This window comes from Phyllobates terribilis, unplaced genomic scaffold, assembly GCF_046119375.1.
Source record: "Phyllobates terribilis strain yellow unplaced genomic scaffold, ASM4611937v1 Scaffold_5__5_contigs__length_657084704, whole genome shotgun sequence".
Classification (NCBI taxonomy): domain Eukaryota; kingdom Metazoa; phylum Chordata; class Amphibia; order Anura; family Dendrobatidae; genus Phyllobates; species Phyllobates terribilis.
The window spans coordinates 459,976,600-460,003,882 of NW_027362765.1; the positions used below are offsets into that span (position 1 = coordinate 459,976,600).

A 27,283-nucleotide genomic window follows, 5' to 3' on the forward strand; every position below is an offset into this window, starting at 1 on the left:
GGCTTCTGCTGCTGGGTAAGAGTTAGTCCCCACAGCCTCGGACGCCGGGTCCGGTAAGAAAGCTTCTCAGTCAGGGCGAGCTCTGCAGCTGCCAGCCCCTGACTCGTAGTAATATTGCTCCCACTGAGCTTCTGCTGTTTCTACTCTCCTTGACTGACTAACCCTGCCTCAGCCCAGGGTTTATACAGGGGAAGTTCTTCCCCTCCCAAGACTGGGCAGGAGGTGTGGCATGCACAGGATCCCTGACCAAAGGACCTCCCACCTGCTCTCAGACATAACATTACATTACTGTGGAAAACCAGACCCCTGGGGTGCCACATATACTTAGGACCAGGAGCAACGGGGTCAGTTCAGGACAGTTTGTACTCAACAGGTCAATCTTTGGAAGGTATTTACCTGGTCAGGAGTAGTGGGTCACACAAACAGGAGATACACCAGGAGACTGACCATTTAGCTACAAGTTATTTTACCCTAGTGCTCTAAGTAATATGTTTTTAATATTAGTACCAAGTTACAGTTATATTATCTATTCCTGGTGCCCAATAGCACTTAGCGTTCCCAACATTTGGGGAGTCAGATGCAGGGAGCCCAGAGCCAAATTGGGAATTGCAGATAACACATCATATCAATGACGAACTCAGCCTTACTCATAGATCACATATACGCATCTATTACTTATAATTGTTTTCATTTATTCAGGTTTTCCAGTCTATACTTAAAGGTGTTGGCCACTTTAAACGGAATCTGTCAGCAGGTTTTTGCTACCTCATCTGAGAGCAGCATGATGTAGACAAAGAGACCCTGAATCCAATGATTTATCACTTTACTTAGAGCAGCCGTTCTGACACAATCAGAGCTTTTTAGCAATGCAGCAGAGCTGAGGAAGCGAACCCCACCCACATCACAAACCCCGCCCACACCAGGCTTTGTATATACAATGTCTATAGACAGTGAGCTCCTTATCACAGAAGGGGTGGAGTCAGACTTGCAAGCATGTGGCCAGCTTGTAACAGCAATGTTAATCACAAGTTGAGCTTCAGCCTAAGTAAACAACACCACACATGTGACACATCCTTGAGTTCAGTGTTTTAACCCCTACCTCATGCTATCCTTAGATTACATAGCAAAAACCTGCCAACAGATTCCCTTTAAGTGTGCAGCTTTCCTCACACACTGACCATCACTTCTGTCCATAGAATGGCTACTTATGGAGGACAGTTTGACCAAACCCATCCATCAGCCTCATCCAATTGTAAAACACTTAACATGGAAAACCTGTTTTTCTATTGGAGGAGGCTGATGGACTGGTCTGGTCACATGCTCCTCCACTAGAGGCCATTATATGGAAAACGTGCAGTTTATGTAGAAACCTGCACTAAGAAGAGCCAGTGGATAACCCTGTTAAGTAATGTCTGCCTATGATTTTTGTTATGATGTCAAATTAAAAGAAAAAATTTATTTGGCAACTCTGATGCAATTCCTTTAAAGAAAATCTTTCATCAGGCTGCACCCCTCTAAACTGCTTACTTAGGTAACTATTGTAAAGATAAGTCAATCTATACCTTTCTTTATAAAATCTGCAGCTCCATAATCAAATTATCCACAATTTTACTAATATGTGAATGAATCTGTTAGTGCTCTGGGCGTGACTGAGCACTTCCCGAGCCTCTGCTTCCAAACCTCAAGTGCTTGGAGGGAGCTCACTGGCTGTGTAACGTCAAGTTCTAGTAGGGGAAATTTCATGCCAGTGGTGATACGCAAGGCTGGGATTGGGAAGTGCTCTGTCACTCCCAGTGCATATATGTTTTATTTGCATATTAGTAAAAATGAGGATTATTAGATTAAGGAATATCAGAAGCATAGGTTAGGGGGGTTTATTCGTTATTTACATATAAAAAAGGTCAAACATTTTCATCACATATTTACACATAAATTAGTGAGAGGTTGAATGGGAGGAATTACCAACACTTTGACAGATTGTTCCAATCTTACTGCAAATGAAATAATTACAATTTCTGTCTTAACAGCAGCACAAGATGCACCGCATTAAGATTCCTTTGCCATATCGTAAGCACAGATCAGTCATATGAAATGCCAATTTTAGAACATCTGCTTCAGAGTTAAAGGGACTTTAATTTTATAATAGTTTCATCAGAAAATGTCTTATTGTTTAAATCAGGTATTTAATGTTTAATGTATTTTTAAAAAAAAAATGCTTTGGTAATGTTTTATTATTCCATATCATCATCTGTATTAAAAATAAAAATGAGATACCTTGCAGTTTTCACACTGGCCATTGGGATTATTCTACACTCGTACTTCCTGTACTTTCAGGAATTACACACGTACATTAGCCGCAATATACTGACTTGGACCCTCTTTTGTACTAAAGAATCTAATGAGCTTGTAAAAAACATTTGATGCTGTATGCAATATATTGGATTCAATAATAAAACACTGGTTCCTTCAGGTTATCAAAACTTAAAGCACCATTCTAGTCCTTTTTATTTCACTGCCGGAGTTATATCACTAATGCATGTTCTCTACACCTAGTAATATACTTACTAGCCACTGTCTTCTACTCTTCGAGGTCCCACTCCTCCATCATTGGGACAGCAGCTTCTGACTGACCGGAAGTCAGAGTTAATGGTCCCAAGCACTTAATGGAAGTCTATGAGGACCTCGTTTTGGCTCTCATAGACTTACATTGAGAAGTGACTTGTGGTCCACCCAGCAAACATTGGAAAGATCCGGCATGTCACAACCATCAGAAGATGACCGACGTGGCGCCGAGAACAGAAGAGTACTGTGTCTGGTAAGTGTGTAACTGGGGGCAGGAAACTTACTCTGGTGGCGAAATAAAAAAAATGCCAGAGTGGTGCTTTAACTGAAATCCCTTTTTGGGAAAATAGCCCCTATAGTGGGCGAAGCGGTGCACTCAGTCTCTTGGTCCATAGAGCGCTCTAATTATCATATTTTATTAAACTTCATTTTCTGTGTAATGGAGGACACGATTAGATCATTCAATGTGATTTTTATAGGGGCTATGTACTTAGTTTATACTGGCCTTTATAAAAAGCCGGTATTCTGGCGAAACGCGCGTTAGGCGTACATGTCCCGCTTGCATACTTAATGTATATCAGGGTCAGACAGCTAAAATAATCAAATTACAGATAGGGTTTATGCAGTTCCGTGTACTGATGCGCACTGTACCATCAGCTAAGCGTGACACACAGTGAAGCGCTGAGTAGCGTGTCACAGTTGTATGTGGAGCACATTTGAGCTACGGTGTTGCCTCCTGCACAGTGACATCATGCATCTCTGCCTGCCAATCTCCTCCCATAAGATGAGTGTCAGTCCTGTGTATAATGGACATGACACATTTCCACAGACTGGCTGCGATCTGTGGGATGTTGATTGTCATGCCTTCTACTCTATTATAGATATAACAGAGGCACAGCATTGCATCTTGCATGGTGATACTGCGTGTCTCAGTCCATTCCACAGGACACGATACTGACTATCTATTCTGCGTTCATCATTAACATATATGGTATATTCACTAGTAACCCTTTTGAATAACAAGCAATATTTTACTGACCCAATTACTTAATAGCAGAGATTACTTAGTCCTGGACAACTGATTATATAAGGGACACTGGCTATTGATTTATTTAAAGTTAAAAATTATTACATTTTGCAAGTGCATCCGGGACTCTAGTGTTTCACAGCTGTCTAATATATATATACCAAGTGACATACAGCAGTGATTTAATATATGCCCAGAAGTTTGGGTGTATGTGATTCTTTTACTCAATTAATTATTTTATATATTGAAATAAAAGTTATATTTTATTCACATAGCTAAATCCCTTTTCCCCCTCCTTACTAACCCCTAGTTTATACGGTTAGTTTAAGCTGACAGACTCCCTTTAAAGGGAACCTGTCACCAGAAAAAACTCGATTAACCTGCAGATATGGGGTTAATCTGTAGTTTAATAGCGTTACTAACCTGCCCGGCGTCTGAGTATACAGGTTGGTGGCTGTAACCAAGACCTCGGCCCTGACTGACACTGGCTTTGCACTGGGGCTGGCAGTCAGTATGGGCCCGGTTACAGCCAAGGCTCTGTATATTCAGAGCGGTGACTGAACCTGCGCCAGTGCCGCCTCCATGGCTGTAACTGGAACGCTGCTGGGGGGAATAAAGTTAGTTTTCTCCCCCCAGCGTTTAGCTAACTGCAGGCGCCAGGCAGGTTAACAATGCTATTAATCTGCAGATTAACCCCATATCTGAGGTTAATAGTGTTTTTTCTAGTGACAGGTTCCCTTTAACTCAGTGTCTGTGCTGGGAATTTGGAAATCTATGTAACACCTGCACATGGAACTGTCAGAGCAGCTACCGGTATACTGGGACTTACAGACACTAAGAAGAGCTTTGCAGCTGCTGTTAAACAGGGACCTACAGACATTAATCGTTCTTTCCCTGAGCTGGAGTGGACTACAATTCCCATGGACCCTTGTTTCAGTCAGATGACACAGCCTGGAAAGATAGGAGGGAAGAGGGACTTGGGGGAGGGAGCTGGAGAGAAAGTGAAAGTAAAACTAGAGAGGAAAGGAAGTGTGGCAGCTTGTTGTTGTGAAACACGGAGCGCTGTGGACTTGTATCCCGCTATGCTGCGGAGCGTTGCCGTCCCCTCTGATATACCCGCGCATCTGGAGAGAGCGCGGCCCTGTCACCCGGTGAAGCAAGTGACATCAAGGACTCGGAGAGTTCTGCCGGCACTCCCACCGTATAAAGGCCTGAATCCTGCCGCCCCCAGCTGGTGTCCAAGGAAACCTACAACCGGTTGAGACGCACCGTGAGTGCCCTTTTGAGACTTGTGGTTCTACCAGCGCCAGTTACAGTGAGTACCCTACGCCCCAGACTTTTTACGTTAATGTTCATCTAAGTGCACCAACGGTTATAAATTTGCGCACCAACATCCGCGGCAACTGGGCCCCAACGTTTGGACTGAGTTAATACAAGAAAAGGGGAACCCTGCTACGTTATATTTGCAGGGGCGAGGAAGAATTAGATTGTGATGTGTATATGATTTTTATAGAGCACCGTTACCTGTATTGTATGTTGTTTCTTTAAATCGACCTCATTTCTGCTGCATAGCAATAAACCTGTTAACTGTTTTACAGTCCCTGGCAGAAGATAACAGTCCTTCTGCAGTCCTAGAGAGAGCTCCAATCAAGATTCGGCTGGAGGCACTGCGCCCTAGAGAGGTGAGACCCCCCATAACACCCAGCGTACCGTGGTAGCCCTGAAGGGGTGTTACATCTATATTAGCAAAAATAGCTTGACTTCTATAAAGAGATTGCACAGCACTGAATTTTAGCTATTTAGGCTTAAAAGAACAAGAGCGGTATGCCTCAGTGATTGTGTTGTAATGAAATCTCCATTTAAGTCTGAGGCTTAAGTAAGGTTTTGTTCTGTTGTCATTAAATCGACAAAAATTGTTAAATCACCGCGGCGGGATAATGGGTTGTTTTCGTATTCGGTAACACATTCAGGAATTAGTTATAAAATTAAATACGAAAACCCCTTTGTACCTGTAGGTGCGCACCGCCGGGCAAAGGAGATCTAGACGGCTTCATTTACACTCAGTGCAGGTTCCTCCTGGGCATTTAATCTAGCGATCTGCACCAACTGTTTATGAGAAAAATTGTATCTGCTAATAAACAAGACATTCAGACAATCCCATAGCGGAGTTTGTGAGCTAGAAAATGTACTTTTCATTTAATAATTTAAAAATCAATATCAACATTTTTAACCCATCCAGTCAAAGGGAAACGGAAACCTTTATCGGATTTCTGTATCTGCTACAGACTGTTCGGGCAGAGGTGAGGTTCACCCAGTCTAATTGATGAAAATGTCATCTGGCAATGATGATATTTCCTGCCCTGATAAAAGAACGGGAGCGATCGGAGAATGGGGATAGAATAGTTCACGTCATAGTACCGTGTAGTAAAACGCAGGCTGACAGCACTTTTTTAAAATAGAGATTTGTCAAATCAAATTAAGGATTGACATCTTAGAAAGACAAGTCCATTAATAATGAAAGTGTTTAGGCTACAAGGAATACCGACCTGTAGTTGTAATATGTAATACTTGCCCCTGTTTGCTCCGTTAGGCTGAAATCACAAATCGCATGTTTTTTAGTGCCATTTTTTACTGCATTTTTATTTGTTAATAAAAATAACCCCACTACTAAGAATGATCGGACCCGAGGAAGTTCGATTTCTGGTACCCGACCCGAACTGTAGTCCAAAGTTCATTTCGGGTACCACAACTGTACCCAAACTTGAACCAGAACCTGAACCCCATTGAAAATAACAGGGACCCAAACTTTGAAGCTGGAAAATCTCTCTGGTCTCTGGACTTCCCTAGGAACTCCGAACATTAAAACGGACTTCCAGGAGAAATCAATGTTTTGCGTTTAGCACCCAATTGGTGCCACACATGTAGGGTGAAAAAGTCTTCTTACAAAGGGAGAAGATACAAATTAGATATTAGAAAAAAACTTTTTGACAGTGAGGGTGATCAATGAGTGGAACAGGCGGCCACAAGAGGTGGCGAGTTCTCATTCAATGGACGTCTCCAAACAAAGGCTGGACAGACATCTGTCTGAGATGGTTTAGTGAATCCTGCATTGAGCAGGGGGTTGGACGCCATGACCCTGGAGGTCCCCTCCAACTCTACCATTCTATGATTCTATGAAAGCTTTTGGAGTCTGTGGCATTTTGTTCAAAACACAGCAATGCTATAGGAATTGCATTTTTGGGGATATTTTTCTCCTTAGAGAGACCGATTGAAAAAAAAAGCATGTTTAAACACATGAGGTTACAAATTAAAAACATCACCCAAAATGCTTGTTAAAGCATCACAAAAATTACTGAGAAAAAAGTAATAGAAAATATTTTTTTCCCCATAAACAGCACCACTCTTGTCCATGACCTGTATCTGGTACTGCACTTCATTCTTGTTAAAGTGTAAGAATCTTAGTTACAGCCCAGACCAAAAAATGGTGCTATTTATGGAGAAAAAAGCAAATTCTTTTTTCTAATCCCGGAAACCTCATTATATTTCCTAAAGTGTTTCTTTTCAAACTGAATCAAATGTGTAAATATATTTATATAAATATATTTAATATATACCTCCAAAAAGTGTATTTTTTACATCACCCTTCTGTTTTTGTCTTTAGGTATTTGGTAATGTTTATTGCACTGAATTTATCTAAATAGCGGAAAGCAGTTCATGAATTTGGCGCAAAGTAAAAAAAAGGGTTATTTAATGGTTATTAACCTTTTTTGCTATTTTTTTTCTTTTTAGCAAAAAGTCGCATCTGTTTTAAAATGTTGTAGCAGATGCGACTTTTGGGAACATGCAAAAAAACTGTACCAAGGGAGGGACTAAAGTAGACGTGCTCAAAATGTTCCAATTTTTATAATTCGCATTTGATGAATTAGGCAAAAACTTCTGCAATCACTAAACTCCACTCACAAAGCTGCACACAAAAAAGCAAACACATACAAAAATGGCTTAAAAACTTTGCTAAAAGCAGATTTTCCTCATCTGATGCAAGTCTATGGGAAAAATCCTCACACAACAAAACTCAGTGTATCCATGAGAGAAATTGACATGTTGTGGATTTGAAACACACACTGCAGATCAGTTTACGCTGAGTAAAAAAAGAAGCACAGAGGGCATAAGATTTCTATAAATCCCATTCACTTTGCTGGAACTGTAAGACGCAGTGTCAAAAACTCACCGATAATTCTTTGTGGGCACACAGCCTAAGTGCTTTTCCTAATTAGCACACCATGACTACATATAATGCAATTTATAGTTCACAACTGTCCTGGTGATTTTTGTGCTGATATATAAATGAAAAATTAATCAGTTTAAAGGGGTTTTTCAGGCTTATCACAAAAGTATGCAGTCACTTTATGTGACACAGACTTGTGAGTCCTTGTGACTTGTTATTCTCTGGTGCTGACAGCGAGACCGAGCGGTCATGTGACCGTACATATGCGGTATACATACTTCTGGCCACATTCCAACTAGACAAGTATTTTGAGCAAGACCGCACATGTCTAGTTGGAATGTGGCTGGGAGTATGCATATTGCATATTTGCAGTAAAATGACCACCAGATCTCGTGACCAGCACTGGAGAATCCCCACATCATGCTGTGCACACAATGTGAGGGCTCACACGTCTGCAGTCACATAGAGTGACTGCATGCATTTGTGATAAGCCTGGACAACCCCTTTAAGGCCGGCTGTAGGTGAGCATATGAAAAATAGTAAGAGTTTCATCCAGAAAACTTTTTTTCATTCGTGTGACATCCGAGTGCAACCAATCCATTTTCATACATCTGCATTAAAAAATATACATGATCAAATACAGTTTCCTAAGTTTATAATAGAAATGTATCCGTAACAATTGGATGCCACAGGGATGATCTGTGTGGGATCCGATTTTTTTTTACTCACCCATAGTCTTGAATGGGTGAGCCTTATCCGAAATCCGCAAAAAAAGTAGTGCATGCTTAAATTTTTTTTCCCAATTGGACTGAGAAAAAAATCATTCACCTTAACAACCCTATTGGTGATGTGGGTCAGTTTGCTGTCCATGTGCTATCCGATCAAAAATTGAACAGCACACGTCCGATTTATACACTCGCCTGCATAAGCCCTAAGACATGGATGAAAGATTGATGCTTCACACAATGAGCCATATGTTTTCCTCTTTGACTATCCAAAAAGTTGAGAGATTTGAGAAATTTCCTTAGGACCCTTTCCGGGTCTGCACATAAGTGCTGAATATAGCAATCACAATTAAATGCATTTACCTCATTTATCATGTATTAAATTTTTAACATTTCAATCTAATATCTTGTAATTACCTGTCAAACCTCTGGAAAATAATTAAATTCAAGAATACTGTGAATGACAGCTGTGTCTCTATGTGCCCTATGTGGTTACATTTTCAACATTAGCCGGACTCGATCATTTTTTTTAACTCAGAGCATTATTTAGTTATAAAAACTTGTGTCAAGCTCAATGCAGGAGGAGCTCATTCCTTGCAATGTCCTCTAAAGATCAGCCTGGAAAACAAAGTATTCTACAAAAATTGTACAAATTACTTTTATTGGCAGTAAGTAGGAAACCCGTATTACCCTTTTTCAGGCAAATTACTGTCTCAAGTTATGGGATTTAGTAGAAGGAAAATCAAAAGGAATGGTAGTAGCCCAACATACATAAAGTTAAAAGAGAATTGTCCATTAAAATATACAGTACATTGCATGAAACAGACATGTGATTGAAACGTTTCAGTCATTTGATCAAAAACACATCTTAAAAGGAACACCAAAAACTAATTTTCATGCAAAAAAAATAAAGTTCCTCCCTTAATCTCTTTTTCTCATCTTATTTTGGCTCATCTTACAATTACACTTGAGAAAAATATAAAGAACCTTTTAGGTGTGTCTCCCGATATTCAACCAAGTCTTCCCCCTCTTTCTCCCTGTTCTGTGTGTGGCTGTAAGACACCTGGCTGCAGCAGAATCTCTCCCCTTTGCAGTAAAACAAAAGATTACTTAACTTCATGCCCTTTTTTTGAAGACAGCCGTCAGCTGATACATGCTACCCGATCCACAACATGTATCAGACTCTGGCTGCATAATTTAAGCCATAAGTTTAACCTTGAAAAGAGAGAAAAGCATAATTTAAAACCTACGGCTTCCCCAGTGGTTTCTCCATGCCTATGCCAGTGACTGACAGATTTCTCTTTGCATGCGTGTGTAGGGAGAGGTCTATTTCTCTGAAATACTGCAGCTCTTCAGAATTTATTTTACTGACTTCTACAGCACCAATAATTACACAAAACTCATCAGATATCAGCAGCGTTGTCCCCATCGGGGCCCACAATCTAAGTTCCCTATCAGTATGTTTTTGAAGTGTGGGAGGAAACCAGAGAACCCGGCTGAAACCCACGCAAACAAGGGGAGAACATACAAACTCTTTGCAGATGTTGTCCTTTGCAGAGAACCCCAGACCCCAGCGTTGCAAAGGAACAGTGCTAACCATTGAGCCACCGTGCTGCCTAGTTAAATATATATGGCTGAAATCACGTAGTCATTGTCTGATATATGCTGCTCATGGATCAAGAAGCATGTATCAGTTGTCAGGTTCTCTTTAAGAAGGTGAGACTTTAGGCAGCCATCAGCTTAAAGAAGCACTCCTCCTCCCATCAAAATTTGTATCCACTTAATACAGTGCAATCATCATATTATATAGCACTGTGTACTTACAATTGCTTGTTTTGCCTTTCTACACAGTTAATTCTTCTCTTTTCCATTAGGTCTATGACAGCACACAGCACGTGATTTAAAACAACCAGCTGAATCTTTCTAAGCTCTATGTCCCCCTCTTCAACTCCTGACACATCTGCTCTGCTCATCTCTCCTGTCAGGAATTTTGCAGTGACTTATGACTGATGCAGGGAAAAGAGACTTCTTGTTTCTACATAGAGCTTAGAAGGATTCAGCTAGTCAGTTTTTAATCACATGATGTCATAGACCTAAAGGAAAAGAGAATAATTAACAGGGTAGAAGGGTAAAATGAGCAATTGTATGTACACAGGCCTATATAATCTAATGACTGTAATATATTAAGACGAAAAAAATATTTTATGGGAGTGCTTCTTCCAGATGGAATTGATCAGCAGGAAATTAACCTATTTGTTCTCACTGGGATTTCTATCCAACTGACTGTTTCACAATCATACAGAAAATGCTTTAGATAATTGAGCCAGTGAGTTTCTTCTTTAAATTAAATGTTCCTTTCTAGGTTTAGTGTTCCTTTAAAGACTACCTATCTCCAGTCTGAGGCTGCCATTGTTTTTTTAAATAAAAAGGGCAGTCCTAGATTGGTATTTCCTAAACATCATCTATAAACAAAAGTGGTCACAAAAGTCCCTAAAAGACCCAACTTTCAATCCAAAGTGTGGTCCAAACTTCCAGGATATGGGAACCCTGCAAGCAGAGCGGGATCACACAACCATCTTCGAAAGATCGAGTTGTTTGCACTTAACCAGCACCGCCACATACTTTACCAAATGGTAACTGCTGTAATCAGGTCACCCTTCGATAACCGCTTAGTAAAGTCTGCAGCAGTGTTGGGTTAGTGCAAATTTCATTACAAGACGTAAGATCTCGCTCTTTCAGAGCCAGGAGGGCCATGTAGGGTTGAGGCATTAAGGACACTTGTGACCACTTTGGCTAATAGGTTATATTTCGAAAAATCATCAGCTTATTCTGTCATTAAATAAAAAAGTCAGCCCCAGAATGGTGATAGGTAGTATTTTTAGTATGTGGCTTTGTATATCAAGTAGGAGTGAAATCCCTCTCCATTGTTAATAGCTTACCATCACCAACCAACAGGTGATTATTGCACTCTCAGGATATGATATCAGTGATTAAGAGAAAGCTTCACATGCATCAAAGAATTCTTAGCATCAATCCCAAAATTACACAGGACATCATAATCAACTACATGCATGGACATTTAAATATATCTATCATGTCATTTTTTTATCAGTGCAAAACATCAAAATGTCAATGTTGAAATTTAGAAAAACCTGTGTTACACAGCAACACAACAGTAGACATCAGACATGTACAATGAAGCTACAAGAATGCCGGCACAACCAAGGACGAGCGTGGTACCGGACATCTTATATGAGTCTGCAGAAGTGCTTCAGTGGTTGGAACGAAGATTCCTGCACTGTGTTTAGATAGAGAACACAAACCTTCAATGACAAGCTGGTAGTATGATCTTCTACATAGACTACAAAAATGAGCCAGATGGTATCAGTAGGTGGACGTTACAAAATGTGGACAAACAGCACCATCGTAAAACTGTAGCACAGATTCTGCATGGAGATGTAGATGCCTGTAGATGATATTATACCTCTGTAATATGGTAGACATTGTCATTGCATTCATTGTAAAACTGCTGGTCACATAGATACAATGCCTGGTACTGTACACACAGTGCAGGAAACCTCTCAAAATGAGGCTGTGTGTGGCTTTGAGTCAAATGAGACCACTCGCTGGTCATACGGGACCCTCTGTCATCCCTTCATGCATTAAGCTGTCATTGTTTTCAGTAGGTGTTGGTTCCTCTTTCTTTTGGGTGGTAACCTGACGGAGACATACAGAGGGGCGGTGGCAGGAAGAATGCGTCAATTCTGGGTAATGTTGCCGGTAACAGATATAGGCCAAAATCAGACCAATCACACCACCTACGAAGGCATCTGGAAAAAAGGAGATAAAAAAATTAATCTATTAACTGTATGGCATGTGATGAGTCTGAATTTTGGTCAATGGAGTCAGCGATCAGCCGAGTGTAACCACGGGGTTCAAGCCAGGAATATTTGGTAAAGCAGCATTAGAACTGGAGCTGCTTGGTATTGCTGAGGGTATTACTTAATTTAGTTATTTTTTCTTTTAACCAGACTGCGCCCTTTAAAAAAAAAAAATTCTCTGCTGATCAATCCCTTTAAACTTATCTTCTAAACTATGAAAAGTGGTGCAGGAGGCTAAAATACAAGTATAGAATTCATTTGAACGTAAACGATTCTACAAACATGCGCTGTGTAGTCTGAATCTGCAGTCATGCTCAGTCATTTTGTAAGGTGGACCCATGTTCCTCCTTGAAGACAAGAGTACTGATATGGGGTATAATGTGAATTGTGACATGCGTTATTAGTGTTGGTGTTCTGTTCTGCCTGACAGTAGGGTGAGTGAGGGTATGTACACATGGTCAGGAGCTGCTGCGGGTTTGAAGCTGCATGTCTATGTCCAGATGTTACGGCATAGTGGATGGGATTTCTAGAAATCCGATGTCCACTATGCGTCTCTGTACACCTACGGATCACCCGCGGAAAATTACATTTTCAAACCCGCAGCATGTCAATTTCTCTTGTGGGTCTGATAGTGGACTTTCCCTATAGATTAACATCTATTAGGAAAATTTGCATGTGAAAAAAAAAAAAATTACATCACTCATCTGCATAATGAGGGCGGAAGCCGCGTGGCTATTACGCAGCGTCGGGGCCACAGGCGGCTACTGACTGTGGGCACATAACCTGAGAGTTAATGATTGGGACTAGCCCAGAATGGGAGGGGATAAGGTGAAGGGAAGGAGACAGTTTACTGTGAAGACATTAGATAGGGCCCAGCGTGTAGTAAAAGTAGACCTAAGGTCTGGACAGTAGTAGAGCCGCATGATGTGGGTGCCCCCAAAGTGAGAGGAGACTGACAGTGGATGGCATGATCCTGAGTAAAGAGGAAGGAAAACTGACAGAAGGTCAGAGTGATCAAACGGAGACAGGTCCTGGAACAGGATGCCTAGCAGTTTGGACCCAAGTTTATAATTCAGAGAGGTAACGGGACAGAATGGAACAGAGAATGTGAGATGAAGAGATTGCCCCGGGCGGGAGTTCCAAGGCGTCAGTAACAGAGAAGCTAAGTATCGGCCATATTGGCAATATAGTTTCCATAAGAGGGAAGAGGATGTGGAACTGCGGGTTGAGAATAAGACTCTCACTTCATTGACTGTTGTAGTGTGTTGAGTGGTGGTAAAGACAGAAACGTGAGGCAAGAACAAGAGGTAGAGAGACTATGTATGAAGATGCTCCCTCTTGTGAAAGACATGTTCATGAAGTTATGCCCCCACTATCTATTGTATATAATCCCACCAAGCTGATGTTCAGTAAAAGACGGTTTATTTTTTGAGTGGTGGTCTCCCTCATTGAACAGATCAACATCCGGTCCTGGCCAGATGAAGGCACCAGAATCATGTGGCCTGCAAGAATGTAGCGCCCCCGCAGACAAGGTCCACACACCCAGCCAGGAACCCCACCAGCATATAACGTGCTGGGGCAAAAGAGACGAGTACCTCGCCCATGGCTACCACCCCAAGTCAAGTTAAAATTACAGCAATAAAAAGTAGTTGAAAATGCTACATACACTACTTATGTGTAGCACCCCGAGGGCTTGGCTGCTACAGGGGTATTGCACCTCAAACCAAAGGTGTGATATTCCACTCCCGGGTAAGGATGGAGTGTGGACCAGGACTCGTTTAGCTGCATGCACCACATACACCCCATTTCCGAGGGACAGGTCAACGGTGCTCCCACTAGACAGAAGTGCAGGCACGACAGCATCTGTCCCTGGCTGGAGTGGGGCGGGGGGTGAAATACCCAGTGGTGTAGGAGCAGATAGGGGTGGGTTTCTGGGCATAGGGAGGAGCCCATTGGTTGCAAGTCACCTGGGCTCATACACAGAGAGGGCTGGCACAGCTCCAGAGGCGGGCCTGGAGTGGAGGCCAGAAACAGGAGAAAGAGAGAGGAGAAGGAACAAAAAGGAAAGTAAGGAAGGAACTGGAACAGAGGAGAAAGGAAGCAAGGAACACAGAGAAAGGCCCAGAGACACGAGGACAGAAGGAACCCCATATGCCCAGGAGATACAGGGTGAAGGGTTGGCAGAACAGGGTACCGTAACCCAGATTGGTGGAGGCAACAGATTCCTCAGCCAAAGACCGGAGGTTGTTACCACATCTTGGTGCGACCCCTCACTACATCCACCAGGAAAGCATACCGCATAGGGTCAGGGAAACCGGAGATAGGTTCCGCCAAGAGAAGGCCCGAGGGAGCTGGACAAAGGTGGGTCACAGGGTGGGGACGGCCAGAGAAAGGAAAGGAAGGGAGCCCTGTGCCACGCTCTGGAATTGCCTGGGAGTTGGTCGAGTCCCTAGCCTGGTGAACGCAGCACGGCTCCGGCGGTCCCTCGTGCACAAGTGACCAGAATAACAACTGTGAGTAAAGCATTGGAAACTGCAATTACAAGTCTCTGTGTTTCATCGCTGCACCAGCACCATCAATACTGGGACGCTCACACCATCACTCCCAACATTCACTGTAGCTGCCCTGAGGCAATACTTCTCCCGTGGGGAGTAATCCCATTCCTGGCTGCGCATATAACATCAGCCTCAGCGGTCTGCAGCGCAGCGGCGGTCCCCACTGACCGCAATCCACGGGTGGCGTAGTCGGACAATTACAGTACCAATAGACTGCAACTGGTTTGACCACCCTGGGCACGGACCGGGTCGCCGCCACACGGAGACTACAACCCCCAGGATCTTACAGAAGGCCCGACTCCGGGTATCCCCTGTGCAGCACAGGCCCAGGGGGTGCGTCATATGCTCAGTCTCATAAGTATGAAGTTATAGAAGGTTTTGAGGCTTTTTTTAGGCCTCTGGCTGCCATGGCAACTTATCAATGCCTGAAGGGGGCCATAAAGATTCTAGTAACAATTGAAAGCGACATCTAAAAAAGTTAAATATCCTGGATCAGATGTTTTTTTTTCTGTCATCTCAGCTTTTACAGCAGTAGTCTAGCTGTCAGTCACCACCACAGTCCCATGGTAATCGCACAGACACAGCTGTGGGCCTGTTTGATTAATGTGATGTTCATCAGTTTGCTTAACAGAAGGCATTCTATGATGTGCGTGCGATTCATTCTGCAGGAAGGGGTGGAATGTCTTACAATTCAAGTAGAATGCCATCATCATTACTTGTAAGTTCTTACCTTGCCAGTGATGTTTGTAATCACACATCCGTGAAAGTGCGATCATCATAGCACAATATAGAGGCAGGATTGTGGCACAGAGACGCCAGCTCTTCCCTTGTCCCAATTCTGTAAAACAATGTAATTTCCCTGCCAGGTAGAAAGAGGTGAATCCAAGGCCCGAAAATGCAACTGTGGTAAAAAATATCAGAAAAAAAGGTAGTGGTATACATAAAATAAATGATTGGAAGAAAAATGTAGATGTTAAATACACTCATAGCCTAGTGAGCGGCAAATCAATCCAAGTAGAAACAGTAAATTATGGCAATTTGATGGGAAAGTTGATGGACCCATAAAGCGATGCTTTGAGGAAAAGTTAAAAATCGTCTATTTTTCTGAAGAAAAACCAACAAGCCCCAAAATTATTGATGGCCCCCGATGCAAAATTTGGACCTGGTCTCCATCCCTTTTTCCCGGCATGTTAGTCAGTTGTATGGGCCCCTGTAACGTTCTAAATCCTATAAAGACATATGTGTTCGCACGCCTCCCCTTCATTATGTAGTAATGTACCCCATCCAGGGGCCCTTTCTGGTATACATATCCCTATATATATATATATATATATAATATATATATATATATATATATACACACAGTACAGACCAAAAGTTTGGACTCACCTCATTTAAAGATTTTTCTGTATTTTCATGACTATGAAAATTGTACATTCACACTGAAGGCATCAAAACTATGAATTAACACATGTGGAATTATATACTGAACAAAAAAGTGTGAAACAACTGAAAATATGTCTTATATTCTAGGTTCTTCAAAGTAGCCACCTTTTGCTTTGATGACTGCTTTGCACACACTTGGCATTCTCTTGATGAGCTTCAAGAGGTAGTCACCGGAAATGGTCTTCCAACAATCTTGAAGGAGTTCCCAGAGATGCTTAGCACTTGTTGGCCCTTTTGCCTTCACTCTGCGGTCCAGCTCACCCCAAACCATCTCGATTGGGTTCAGGTCTGGTGACTGTGGAGGCCAGGTCATCTGGCGTAGCACCCCATCACTCTCCTTCTTGGTCAAATAGCCCTTACACAGCCTGGAGGTGTGTTGGGGGTCATTGTCCTGTTGAAAAATAAATGATGGTCCAACTAAACGCAAACCGGATGGAATAGCATGCCGCTGCAAGATGCTGTGGTAGCCATGCTGGTTCAGTATGCCTTCAATTTTGAATAAATCCCCAACAGTGTCACCAGCAAAGCACCCCCACACCATCACACCTCCTCCTCCATGCTTCACGGTGGGAACCAGGCATGTAGAGTCCATCCGTTCACCTTTTCTGCGTCGCACAAAGACACGGTGGTTGGAACCAAAGATCTCAAATTTGGACTCATCAGACCAAAAGCACAGATTTCCACTGGTCTAATGTCCATTCCTTGTGTTCTTTAGCCCAAACAAGTCTCTTCTGCTTGTTGCCTGTCCTTAGCAGTGGTTTCCTAGCAGCTATTTTACCATGAAGGCCTGCTGCACAAAGTCTCCTCTTAACAGTTGTTGAAGAGATGTGTCTGCTGCTAGGACTCTGTGTGACATTGACCTGGTCTCTAATCTGAGCTGCTGTTAACCTGCGATTTCTGAGGCTGGTGACTCGGATAAACTTATCCTCAGAAGCAGAGGTGACTCTTGGTCTTCCTTTCCTGGGGCGGTCCTCATGTGAGCCAGTTTCTTTGTAGCGCTTGATGGTTTTTGCAACTGCACTTGGGGACACTTTCAAAGTTTGCCCAATTTTTCGGACTGACTGACCTTCATTTCTTAAAGTAATGATGGCCACTCGTTTTACTTTACTTAGCTGCTTTTTTCTTGCCATAATAAAAATTTTAACAGTCTATTCAGTAGGACTATCAGCTGTGTATCCACCTGACTTCTGTACAACACAACTGATGGTCCCAACCCCATTTATAAGGCAAGAAATCCCACTTATTAAACCTGACAGGGCACACCTGTGAAGTGAAGACCATTTCCAGTGACTACCTCTTGAAGCTCATCATGAGAATGCCAAGAGTGTGCAAAGCAGTCATCAAAGCAAAAGGTGGCTACTTTGAAGAACCTAGAATATAAGACATATTTTCAGTTCTTTCACACTTTTTTTGTTAAGTATATAATTCCACATGTGTTGATTCATAGTTTTGATGCCTTCAGTGTGAATGTACAATTTTCATAGTCATGAAAATACAGAAAAATCTTTAAATGAGAAGGTGTGTCCAAACTTTTGGTCTGTACTGTATATGGTCTGTGGTTCTCCAGATGGGGACCACAGACCACATCTCAGTGCCAATGCTTTCTGGCTGATGTTTTGGTCACTTCTGAATGTTGGTTGTGCTTTCACACTCGTGGTAGCATGAGACGGACTCTACAACCCACAGATGTTGTTCAGGTAGTGCAGCTCATCCAGGATGGCACATCATACATACATAGTACATAGTTTGAAAAGCCGAATAAAGACTTGCGTCCATCAAGTTCGACCTGTAAGTTCTGTAGTTGCTAAAGTTGATCCAGAGGAGGGCAAAAACCCCAAATGATTTAGCCAATCTTCACCTGAGGAAAAATTCCCTCCCGACTCTGAAACCAGCAGTCAGAATAAATCCCTGTATCAACCTACTATTTTATTCTATTTTTAAGTATATGCAGAAATCTGCCTGGTATCTAGAAAAGCATCCAGTCCCCCTTGAACTGGTGTAGTGAATCCGACATTACCGTCTCCTCACTCAGTGAATTCCATATTCTCACTGCTCTTACCGTAAAGAACCCCTTCTTATGCTGGTGCTGAAACCTTTTCTCTTCCAGTCTTAGTGAGTGCCCTCTTGTTACCGTAATATCCCTCCTTTTGAACAAATCCCGGGCAAGATCTCTATACTGTCCCCTAACATATTTGTACACATTTATTATGTCCCCCCTCAACCTTCTCTTTTCCAGGCTGAATAGTCCTAGTTTTGCCAACCTCTCTGGGTATTGCAGTCCCTCCATTCCCTTTATTAATTTTGTTGCCCTCCTTTGTACCTTTTCAAGCTCATTTATATCCTTTCTATATATTGGGGCCCATAACTGAGCACAGTATTCCAAGTGTGGTCTGACCAGTGCTTTGTACAGTGGAAGAACAATGTTCTCATCCTTTGCAGCTATACCTCTTCTGATACATCCCATTACCCTGTTTGCCCTTACAGCAGCGGCCTGACTTTGGGCACTCCAATTTAGTTTGCTATCAATCAAGATGCCCAAGTCCTTCTCCATCTCTGAATTCCCCAATGATTTCCCATTCAGTGAGTACTGGTGACTTCCATTTTTCCTTCCCATATGTATGACCTTACATTTCTCCTCGTTAAACCTCATTTGCCATTTAATGCTCCACCTACCCAGCTTATCCAAATCCCTCTGAAGGTCTTCACTATCCTCTTTTGTATTAATTGTTTTACATAACTATGTGTCATCTGCAAATATTGATATTTTACTATTTATCCCGTTGACTATGTCGTTAATAAAGATATTAAATAACATTGGGCCTAGTACAGACCCCTGTGGTACCCCACTAGTGACGCTTACCCAATCTGAGTATATTCCATTTATAACCACCCTCTGCCTTCTATCCTTTAGCCAGTTAGCTACCCACTTGCAGACATTTTCCCCCAGCCCCATCATTCTCATTTTGTATACCAACCTATTATGCGGCACGCTATCGAACGCTTTTGAGAAGTCGAGATACACGACATCCACTGGTTCCCCCTGATCTACTCGAGAGCTAACCTCCTCGTAGAAGTCAATCAGGTTTGTTTGGCAGGAGCGATTCCTCATGAATCCATGTTGGTTCGGGGTTAATAGATTATTAGCGTCAAGATGCTCCATGATTGCCTCATTAATAAAGCCTTCAAAAATTTTGCCCACAACGGACGTCAGACTCACCGGCCGATAGTTTCCGGCGTCACTTTTTGCTCCCTTTTTGAATATTGGCACTACATTCGCCTGTCGCCAATCAAGTGGTACAGACCCAGTCTCAACAGAGTCCTTAAATATAAGATATAACGGTCTGTCTATCACATTACTTAGTTCCCTTAGTACCCGTGGGTGTATGCCATCAGGTCCTGGTGATTTGTTTATTTTAATGTTACTGAGGCGTTTCTGTACCCCAGCTTGGGTTAGATTTGTCATACTTAGTGGAGGATTAAGCTTGTCACTTCTCATTTCGCCTGTTAGTTCTTTTTCCTTTGTGAAAGTTGACGAAAAAAATTTATTTAATAGATTAGCTTTATCCTCATCTTTCTCTATGATTTTGCCTTCATCACTTTTTATCGGTCCAATATTATTCGATTTAATCCTTTTACTATTTATATACGTAAAGAACAGTTTGGGATTTGATCTACTTTCCCTAGCAATACGTCTCTCTGTTTCCTCCTTTGCTATTTTTATTTGTTTTTTGCAGGTTCTCGTTTTTTCCTTGTAACACATTAGTGCCTCCTTACTGTTTTCCTGTTTTAATCTCTTGAATGCCTCTTTTTTGCTATTTAACGCCCCTTTTACGTTCTTATTCAACCATATTGGTTTCCTCTTATTTCTGGCCCTTTTATTCCCATACGGTATATACCTCTCGCACTGAGTATTCAGAATTCTTTTGAAGGTTTCCCATTTACTATTCGTATTTCCTTGATTAAGAACTTTGTCCCAGTCTATAAGTTGAAGGTTTTCTTTCAGCTGATCAAACTTCGCCCTCCTAAAGTTTAATGTTTTAGTTGTTTCCTTATTGATAACCCTACTGAAGGGCATTTTGAAATTGATAATATTATGATCGCTATTACCTAGGTGCCCCCCTATCTGTACCTCAGTTATTCTATCAGGCCTATTAGTCAATATTAAGTCCAACACTGCCTTCCCTCTCGTTGGTTCCTGCACTAGTTGGGAGAGATAATTATCCTTGATATTTGTCAAGAACCTTTTTCCTTTCTGCGATCTACAGGTTTCTGTTTCCCAGTCAATATCCGGGTAGTTGAAGTCCCCCATTACAATCACCTCATTATGTTTTGCTACTTTGTCTATTTGTCCTAATAGCAGTTTCTCATTCTCCTCTGTTATATTGGGTGGCTTATAGCAGACCCCCAGTAATATTTTATTATTATTTTTTGCCCCCTCTATCTCTACCCACATGGACTCGACCCCCTCTTCTCCCTCTCCTATATCTTCCCTTAGTCTGGGCTTTAGACGTGACTTTACATATAAGCAGACTCCTCCGCCCTTCCCCTGTTTCCGGTCCCTTCTAAATAAACTATAATCTGTTAAATTTACCGCCCAGTCGTAGCTATCGTCTAGCCAAGTCTCTGTTATACCTACGATGTCATACCTCTCCTCCGATATAAGCGCCCGCAGCTCATCCGCCTTATTGGTCAGGCTTCTTGCGTTGGTCAGCATGCAAGATAAAACTTTGGGGTTATTTAGCATCCTATTCTTCTCTAACGATCTAACTGTACTATCCCCACCCCCCTCTCCACCCTCATTATATTCACTTCTCCCCTTCCCCCTTGCTTGCCTCACATCCCACCTATTTCCTTGGTTTCCCCCCCCGTCTCTAGTTTAAAAACTCCTCCAACCTATTAGCCATCTTCTTCCCCAGCACCGCTGCACCCTCCCCATTGAGGTGCAGCCCGTCCCTACGGTAGAGCCTGTAGCCGACAGCGAAGTCGGCCCAGTTCTCCATGAACCCAAACCCTTCTGCCTTGCACCAACTCTTTAGCCACTTATTCACCTCCCTAACCTCCCGTTGGCGCTCCTGTGTGGCTCGCGGGATTGGTAGTATTTCTGAGAAAACTACCTTGGAGGTCCTTGCCCTAAGCTTCCTACCTAGATCCCTGAAATCATTTTTAAGGACCCTCCATCTACCACTCACTTTGTCATTGGTGCCAATGTGGACCATGACCGCTGGGTCTTCGCCAGCCCCACCCAGTAACCTGTCAACCCGATCCGCGATGTGCCGGACTCGAGCGCCAGGGAGGCAGCACACCGTTCGGCGATCCCGGTCTTTGTGACAGATTGTCCTGTCTGTCCCCCTAATAATAGTCACCCACTACCAGGACCTGTCTAGCCTGCCCTACACTTCCCCCCTCCCCCTCATTACTGGAGCATACACTCCCCCGGCGGTCAGAGGATCTGTCGTGCTCCAATAATGCCGGTTCTGAACCAGCCTTCCTATACTTCTTCCCTCTATCCCTTCTAACCGTTACCCAGCTCCCTGCCTGTTCAGCCTGCACTTCCCCACTAAGCTCCACCCCCAGTGTTGACCCATTGAGTGTCTGCTCGGTGAGCAGCAAACTCCGTTGCATGTTGTCGATGCTCCTCAGTACCGCTATCTGAGCACTTAGATCCAGGATTTGGGCTTCCAAGTGCACGATATGCTCACATCTCTCGCAGCAGTATGGATCCCTGAGCGGTAGCTCAGGGAATGCATACATTGCGCAAGATGTACACTGCACGGCTCCGGCCAACATGGACGTCATTCTAAATATGGGGATACAGTCAGTATATATGTACAAGTACATCAATGCAAGCTGTGGCAAGAAGGTTAGCTGTGTCTGTCAGCGTAGTGTCCAGAGGCTGGAGGCGCTACCAGGAGACAGGCCAGTACACCAAGAGACAAGGAGGGGGCCGTAAGAGGGCAACAACCCAGCAGCAGGACCGCTACCTCCGCCTTTGTGCAAGGAGGAACAGGAGGAGCACTGCAAGAAACCTGCAAAATGACCTCCAACAGGCCACAAATGTTCATGTGTCTGCACAAACGGTTAGAAACCGACTCCATGAGGGTGGTATGAGGGCCCAGCGTCCACAGATGGGGGTTGTGCTCACAGCCCAACACCGTGCAGGACACTTGGCATTTGCCACAGAACACCAGGACTGGCAAAGTCGCCACTGGCGCCCTGTGCTCTTCACAGATGAAAGCAGGTTCACACTGAGCACATGTGACAGACGTGACAGAGTCTGGAGACGCCGTGGAGAGCAATCTGCTGCCTGCAACATCCTTCAGCATGACCGGTTTGGCAGTGGGTCAGTAATGGTGTGGGGTGGCATTTCTTTGGAGGGCCGCACAGCGCTCCATGTGCTCGCCAGAGGTGGCCTGACTGCCATTAGGTACCGAGATGAGATCCTCAGACCCCATGTGAGACCACATGCTGGTGCGGTTGGCACTGGGTTCCTCCTAATGCAGGGCAATGCCAGACCTCATGTGGCTGGAGTGTGTCAGAAGTTCCTGCAAGATGAAGGCATTGAAGCTATGGACTGGCCCACCCGTTCCCCAGACCTGAATCCGATTGAGTACATCTGGGACATCATGTCTCGCTCCATCCACCAACGTCACGTTGCACCACAGACTGTCCAGGAGTTAGCGGATGCTTTAGTCCAGGTCTGGGAGGAGATCCCACAGGAGACCATCTGCAACCACAGCAGGAGCATGCCCAGGCGTTGTGGGGAGGTCATACAGGCACTTGGAGGCCACACACAATACTGAGCCTCATTTTGACTTGTTTTAAGGACATTACATCAAAGTTGGATCAGCCTGTAGTGTGTTTTATCACTTCAATTTTGGGGGTGACTCCAAATCCAGGCCTCCATTGGTTAATAAATTTGATTTCCATTGATGATTTTTGTGTGATTTTGTTGTCAGCACATTCAACTTTGTTCTGTACAAAGTATTCAATGAGAATATTTCATTCATTCAGATCTAGGATGTGTTATTTGAGTGTTCCCTTTATTTTTTTGAGCAGTGTATATACAGTACAGACCAAAAGTTTGGACACACCTTCTCATTTAAAGATTTTTCTGTATTTTTATGACTATGAAAATTGTATATTCACACTGAAGGCATCAGAACTATGAATTAACACGTGGAATTATATACTTAACAAAAAAGTGTGAAAGAACTGAAAATATGTCTTATATTCTAGGTTCTTCAAAGTAGCCACCTTTTGCTTTGATGACTGCTTTGCACACTCTTGGCATTCCCTTAATGAGCTTCAAGAGGTAGTCACCGGAAATGGTTTTCATTTCACAGTTGCGCCCTGTCAGGTTTAATAAGTGGGATTTCTTGCCTTATAAATGGGGTTGGACCATCAGTTGTGTTGTGCAGAAGTCTGGTGGATACACAGCTGATAGTCCTACTGAATAGACTGTTAGAATTTGTATTATGGCAAGAAAAAAACAGTGGCCATCATTACTTTAAGAAATGCAGGTCAGTCAGTCCGAAAAATTGGGAAAACTTTGAAAGTGTCCCCAAGTGCAGTTGCAAAAACCATCAAGTGCTACAAAGAAACTGGCTCACATGAGGACCGCCCCAGGAAAGGAAGACCAAGAGTCACCTCTGCTTCTGAGGATAAGTTTATCCGAGTCACCAGCCTCAGAAATTGCAGGTTAACAGCAGCACAGATTAGAGACCAGGTCAATGCCATACAAAGTTCTAGCAGCAGACACATCTCTTCAACAACTGTTAAGAGGAGACTTTGTGCAGCAGGCCTTCATGGTAAAATAGCTGCTAGGAAACCACTGCTAAGGACAGGCAACAAGCAGAAGAGACTTGTTTGGGCTAAAAAAGACAAGGAATTGACATTAGACCATTGGAAATATGTGCTTAGCTCTGATGAGTCCAAATTTGAGATCTTTGGTTCCAACCACCATGTCTTTGTGCAACGCAGAAAAGGTGAATGGATGGGCTTTACATGCCTGGTTCCCACCGTGAAGCATGAAGGAGGAGGTGTGATGGTGTGGGGGTGCTCTGCTGGTGACACTGTTGGGGATTTATTCAAAATTGAAGGCATACTGAACCAGCATGGCTACCACAGCATCTTGCAGCGGCATGCTATTCCATCCGTTTTGCATTTATTTGGACCATCATTTATTTTTCAACAGGACAATGACCCCAAACACACCTCCAGGCTGTGTAAGGGCTATTTGACCAAGAAGGAAAGTGATGGGGTGCTACGCCAGATGACCTGGCCTCCACAGTCACCAGACCTGAACCCAATCGAGATGGTTTGGGGTGAGCTGGACCGCAGAGTGAAGGCAAAAGGGCCAACAAGTGCTAAGCATTTCTGGGAACTCCTTCAAGATTGTTGGAAGACCATTTCCGGTGACTACCTCTTGAAGCTCATCAAGAGAATGCCAAGAGTGTGCAAAGCAGTCATCAAAGCAAAAGGTGGCTACTTTGAAGAACCTAGAATATATGACATATTTTCAGTTATTTCACACTTTTTTGTTAAGCATTTAATTCCACATGTGTTAATTCATAGTTTTGATGCCTTCAGTGTGAATGTACAATACAGAAAAATCTTTAAATGAGAAGGTGTGTCCAAACTTTTGGTCTGTACTGTATGTCCCTATGTCCCCCATCCTGGGCCCCTTCCTGGCATATATGTCCCTAAATCTGGGAACCTTCCTAGAATATATATGTTCCCCAATGTGGTATATATGTTCTCCTTCTTGGTATATATGTCCGTCATCCTGGGCCCCTTCCCAGCCAGGAGTTGACATCGCTGTGCCCGCTATGGCAACTCATGACATCACTGCCATGCGACGCCAATGTCTGGCATGCTGATGTTAACTGCCGGCATGTTTTGGTGTGCCATGAGCTGGAGGGTCTCTGCGTTCCAATACACTCCAGCTGGATGTATGTCCTCGGATGCACAGGCAGCTGAAGTAGATGTTGGTGGGCCCCCTCCTGCATGGGCAGAGGGTTTGACTGCGATCGCTACGGCCCTGCTCCACAGGCACATGGGAGTCTTCATACAGGCGGCACGGCTGCAATTACAGGTGAGATGGGTGATTACCCTCAGACAAACAAAGCACTTTCTACTTTTTGTCGGAGAGCCACTTTAAGATATTGCTTGACTTTCTCCTTGGGTTAAAAGTACTTTATTATTTAAAAAAAATAGGGGTTCTAGCATTTCTAATCTCTGTCCGAATTTCTGTGCTGCTCGCTATATAAGGATAATAAAATATACCTGGAGGTGCCCCACAGCTATTCTTCCTATTGTACAACTATCTATAGCTCATTTGCTCACTTTATTATGCCAGAGGATAGAATTTATAAGAATGAGAAGGTCCCCAGAGGATGAGAGAAGGAAATTAATCATAGTCAGAAATCTGGGTTAAGATCAATTTGGCATCTCAGCTACAAAAATGTGTGGCACACAATAAGCCATCCAGGGAAAATGTATAATGCACAGGCATACATATCTGCACAGGAAGAAGTAAACACTGTCACATTTCCAAACACGAGAACGGAATGAACACAATGGAAATACAGAATTCGAAAATTTTAATTTAAAGGGGTTAAAGTGATGACAACATTTTAAACCACTATGTATATATAGCCAATAATGCAATGAACACTTTTTAACCCATTCCTGATGTGCGCACACCTGACATCTACTTTTAAGGCCACATTCACACGTTGAGTATTTGGTCAGTATTTTCTATCAGTATTTGTAAGCCAAAATACAGAAGTGGTGATGTGTTTCTATTATACTTTTCCTCTGATTGTTCCACTCCTGGTTTTGGCTTACAAATACTGATGTGAAATACTGACCAAATACTGAACGTGTGAATGTGATCTAACAGCAGTGACCGAAGCAAGTTCTGATTGCTGCTATTTAACCTTTTAAATAGGCTGTCAGTCTGTCAATTAGTGACACAGCATTCAATGTTGTGAATATCAGTGCACGCCTATAGAATGCTACTAATGACTGTCATCTTAGTCCTCCTATGATGCACAACCTGCTGCTGAACTTAATAATACAACTATATATCGTACTTCAATATGGTATTAGAGCAGCATATAGAAAAAGAGGACTAAAAAATAAAGCAAAGAAAAAAAAAAAAGAAAAAATAATAATATTTGGTATCACCCCATACGTAAATGACAGTGTGATATATCAAAATATACAATTCGGTAAATTAACTCGCACTTTAAACTCTGTAGAGAACAAAAAATAAGAAACACCAGAATTGCAGTTCTTCATTGACCTCATCTACCTAAAAATAGCAAATAAAAGTAAGATTAAAACATCCCATGTACCCCAAAACAGTATCAATAAAACTTCAGCTACACATGCAAAAAAACAAGCCATCACACTGGTTTATCGAAGGAAAAATGAAGGAGTTAGGCATCTCATCAATGGCGGCACAATGCAAAATTTTCCTTTTTTTTTAACAAATTGCCATTTTTTTCCACCTCCTTAAAAATATATACAAGTTTGGTATCACCGTAATCATCCTGACCTGTAAAATAAGGATAACAGGACATTTTTACTGCACATTGTAAGAACAAACACAAAAAAACTGTGGTGGAATTGGATTTTTTTTTACCATTTGTCTGCACTTGGATTTTATTTTTCAGCTTGGTGGTACATTATATAATAAATTGAATGGGGACAAATAATAGTATAACTTGTCTCCCAAAAGCAAAAAAAAAATACATAATACAGCTAGATTGATGGAAAAATAAAAAAAAAGTTATGATTCTGGGATGAAGTCGATGAAAAAAACAAAAGCGCAAAAAATGGAAAATTGCCCAGTC

General features: G+C 42.7%; 1 protein-coding gene and 1 long non-coding RNA gene across 3 annotated transcripts in view; one reads left to right on the plus strand and one right to left on the minus strand.

Annotated features, from left to right (window-relative positions):
• The first annotated feature begins 4,456 nt into the window (after positions 1-4,456).
• LOC141273487 (uncharacterized) overlaps positions 4,457-27,283 on the plus strand; it is a 31,701-nt gene continuing 8,874 nt past the window's right edge. The window contains exons 1-2 of the long non-coding RNA XR_012322100.1: positions 4,457-4,904; positions 5,188-5,271. This is a non-coding gene — a long non-coding RNA (uncharacterized lncRNA). The remainder of the gene's footprint in view (positions 4,905-5,187; positions 5,272-27,283) is intronic.
• Positions 10,383-27,283, minus strand: part of PLPP4 (phospholipid phosphatase 4) — a 207,710-nt gene continuing 190,809 nt past the window's right edge. For both annotated transcript variants that reach the window (XM_073685383.1, XM_073685384.1), the window contains exons 6-7: positions 15,706-15,876; positions 10,383-12,369 (exon numbers count right to left, since the gene is read on the minus strand). In XM_073685383.1, the coding sequence (XP_073541484.1) occupies positions 12,170-12,369; positions 15,706-15,876 (371 nt within the window). In that variant the 3' untranslated portion in view covers positions 10,383-12,169. The remainder of the gene's footprint in view (positions 12,370-15,705; positions 15,877-27,283) is intronic.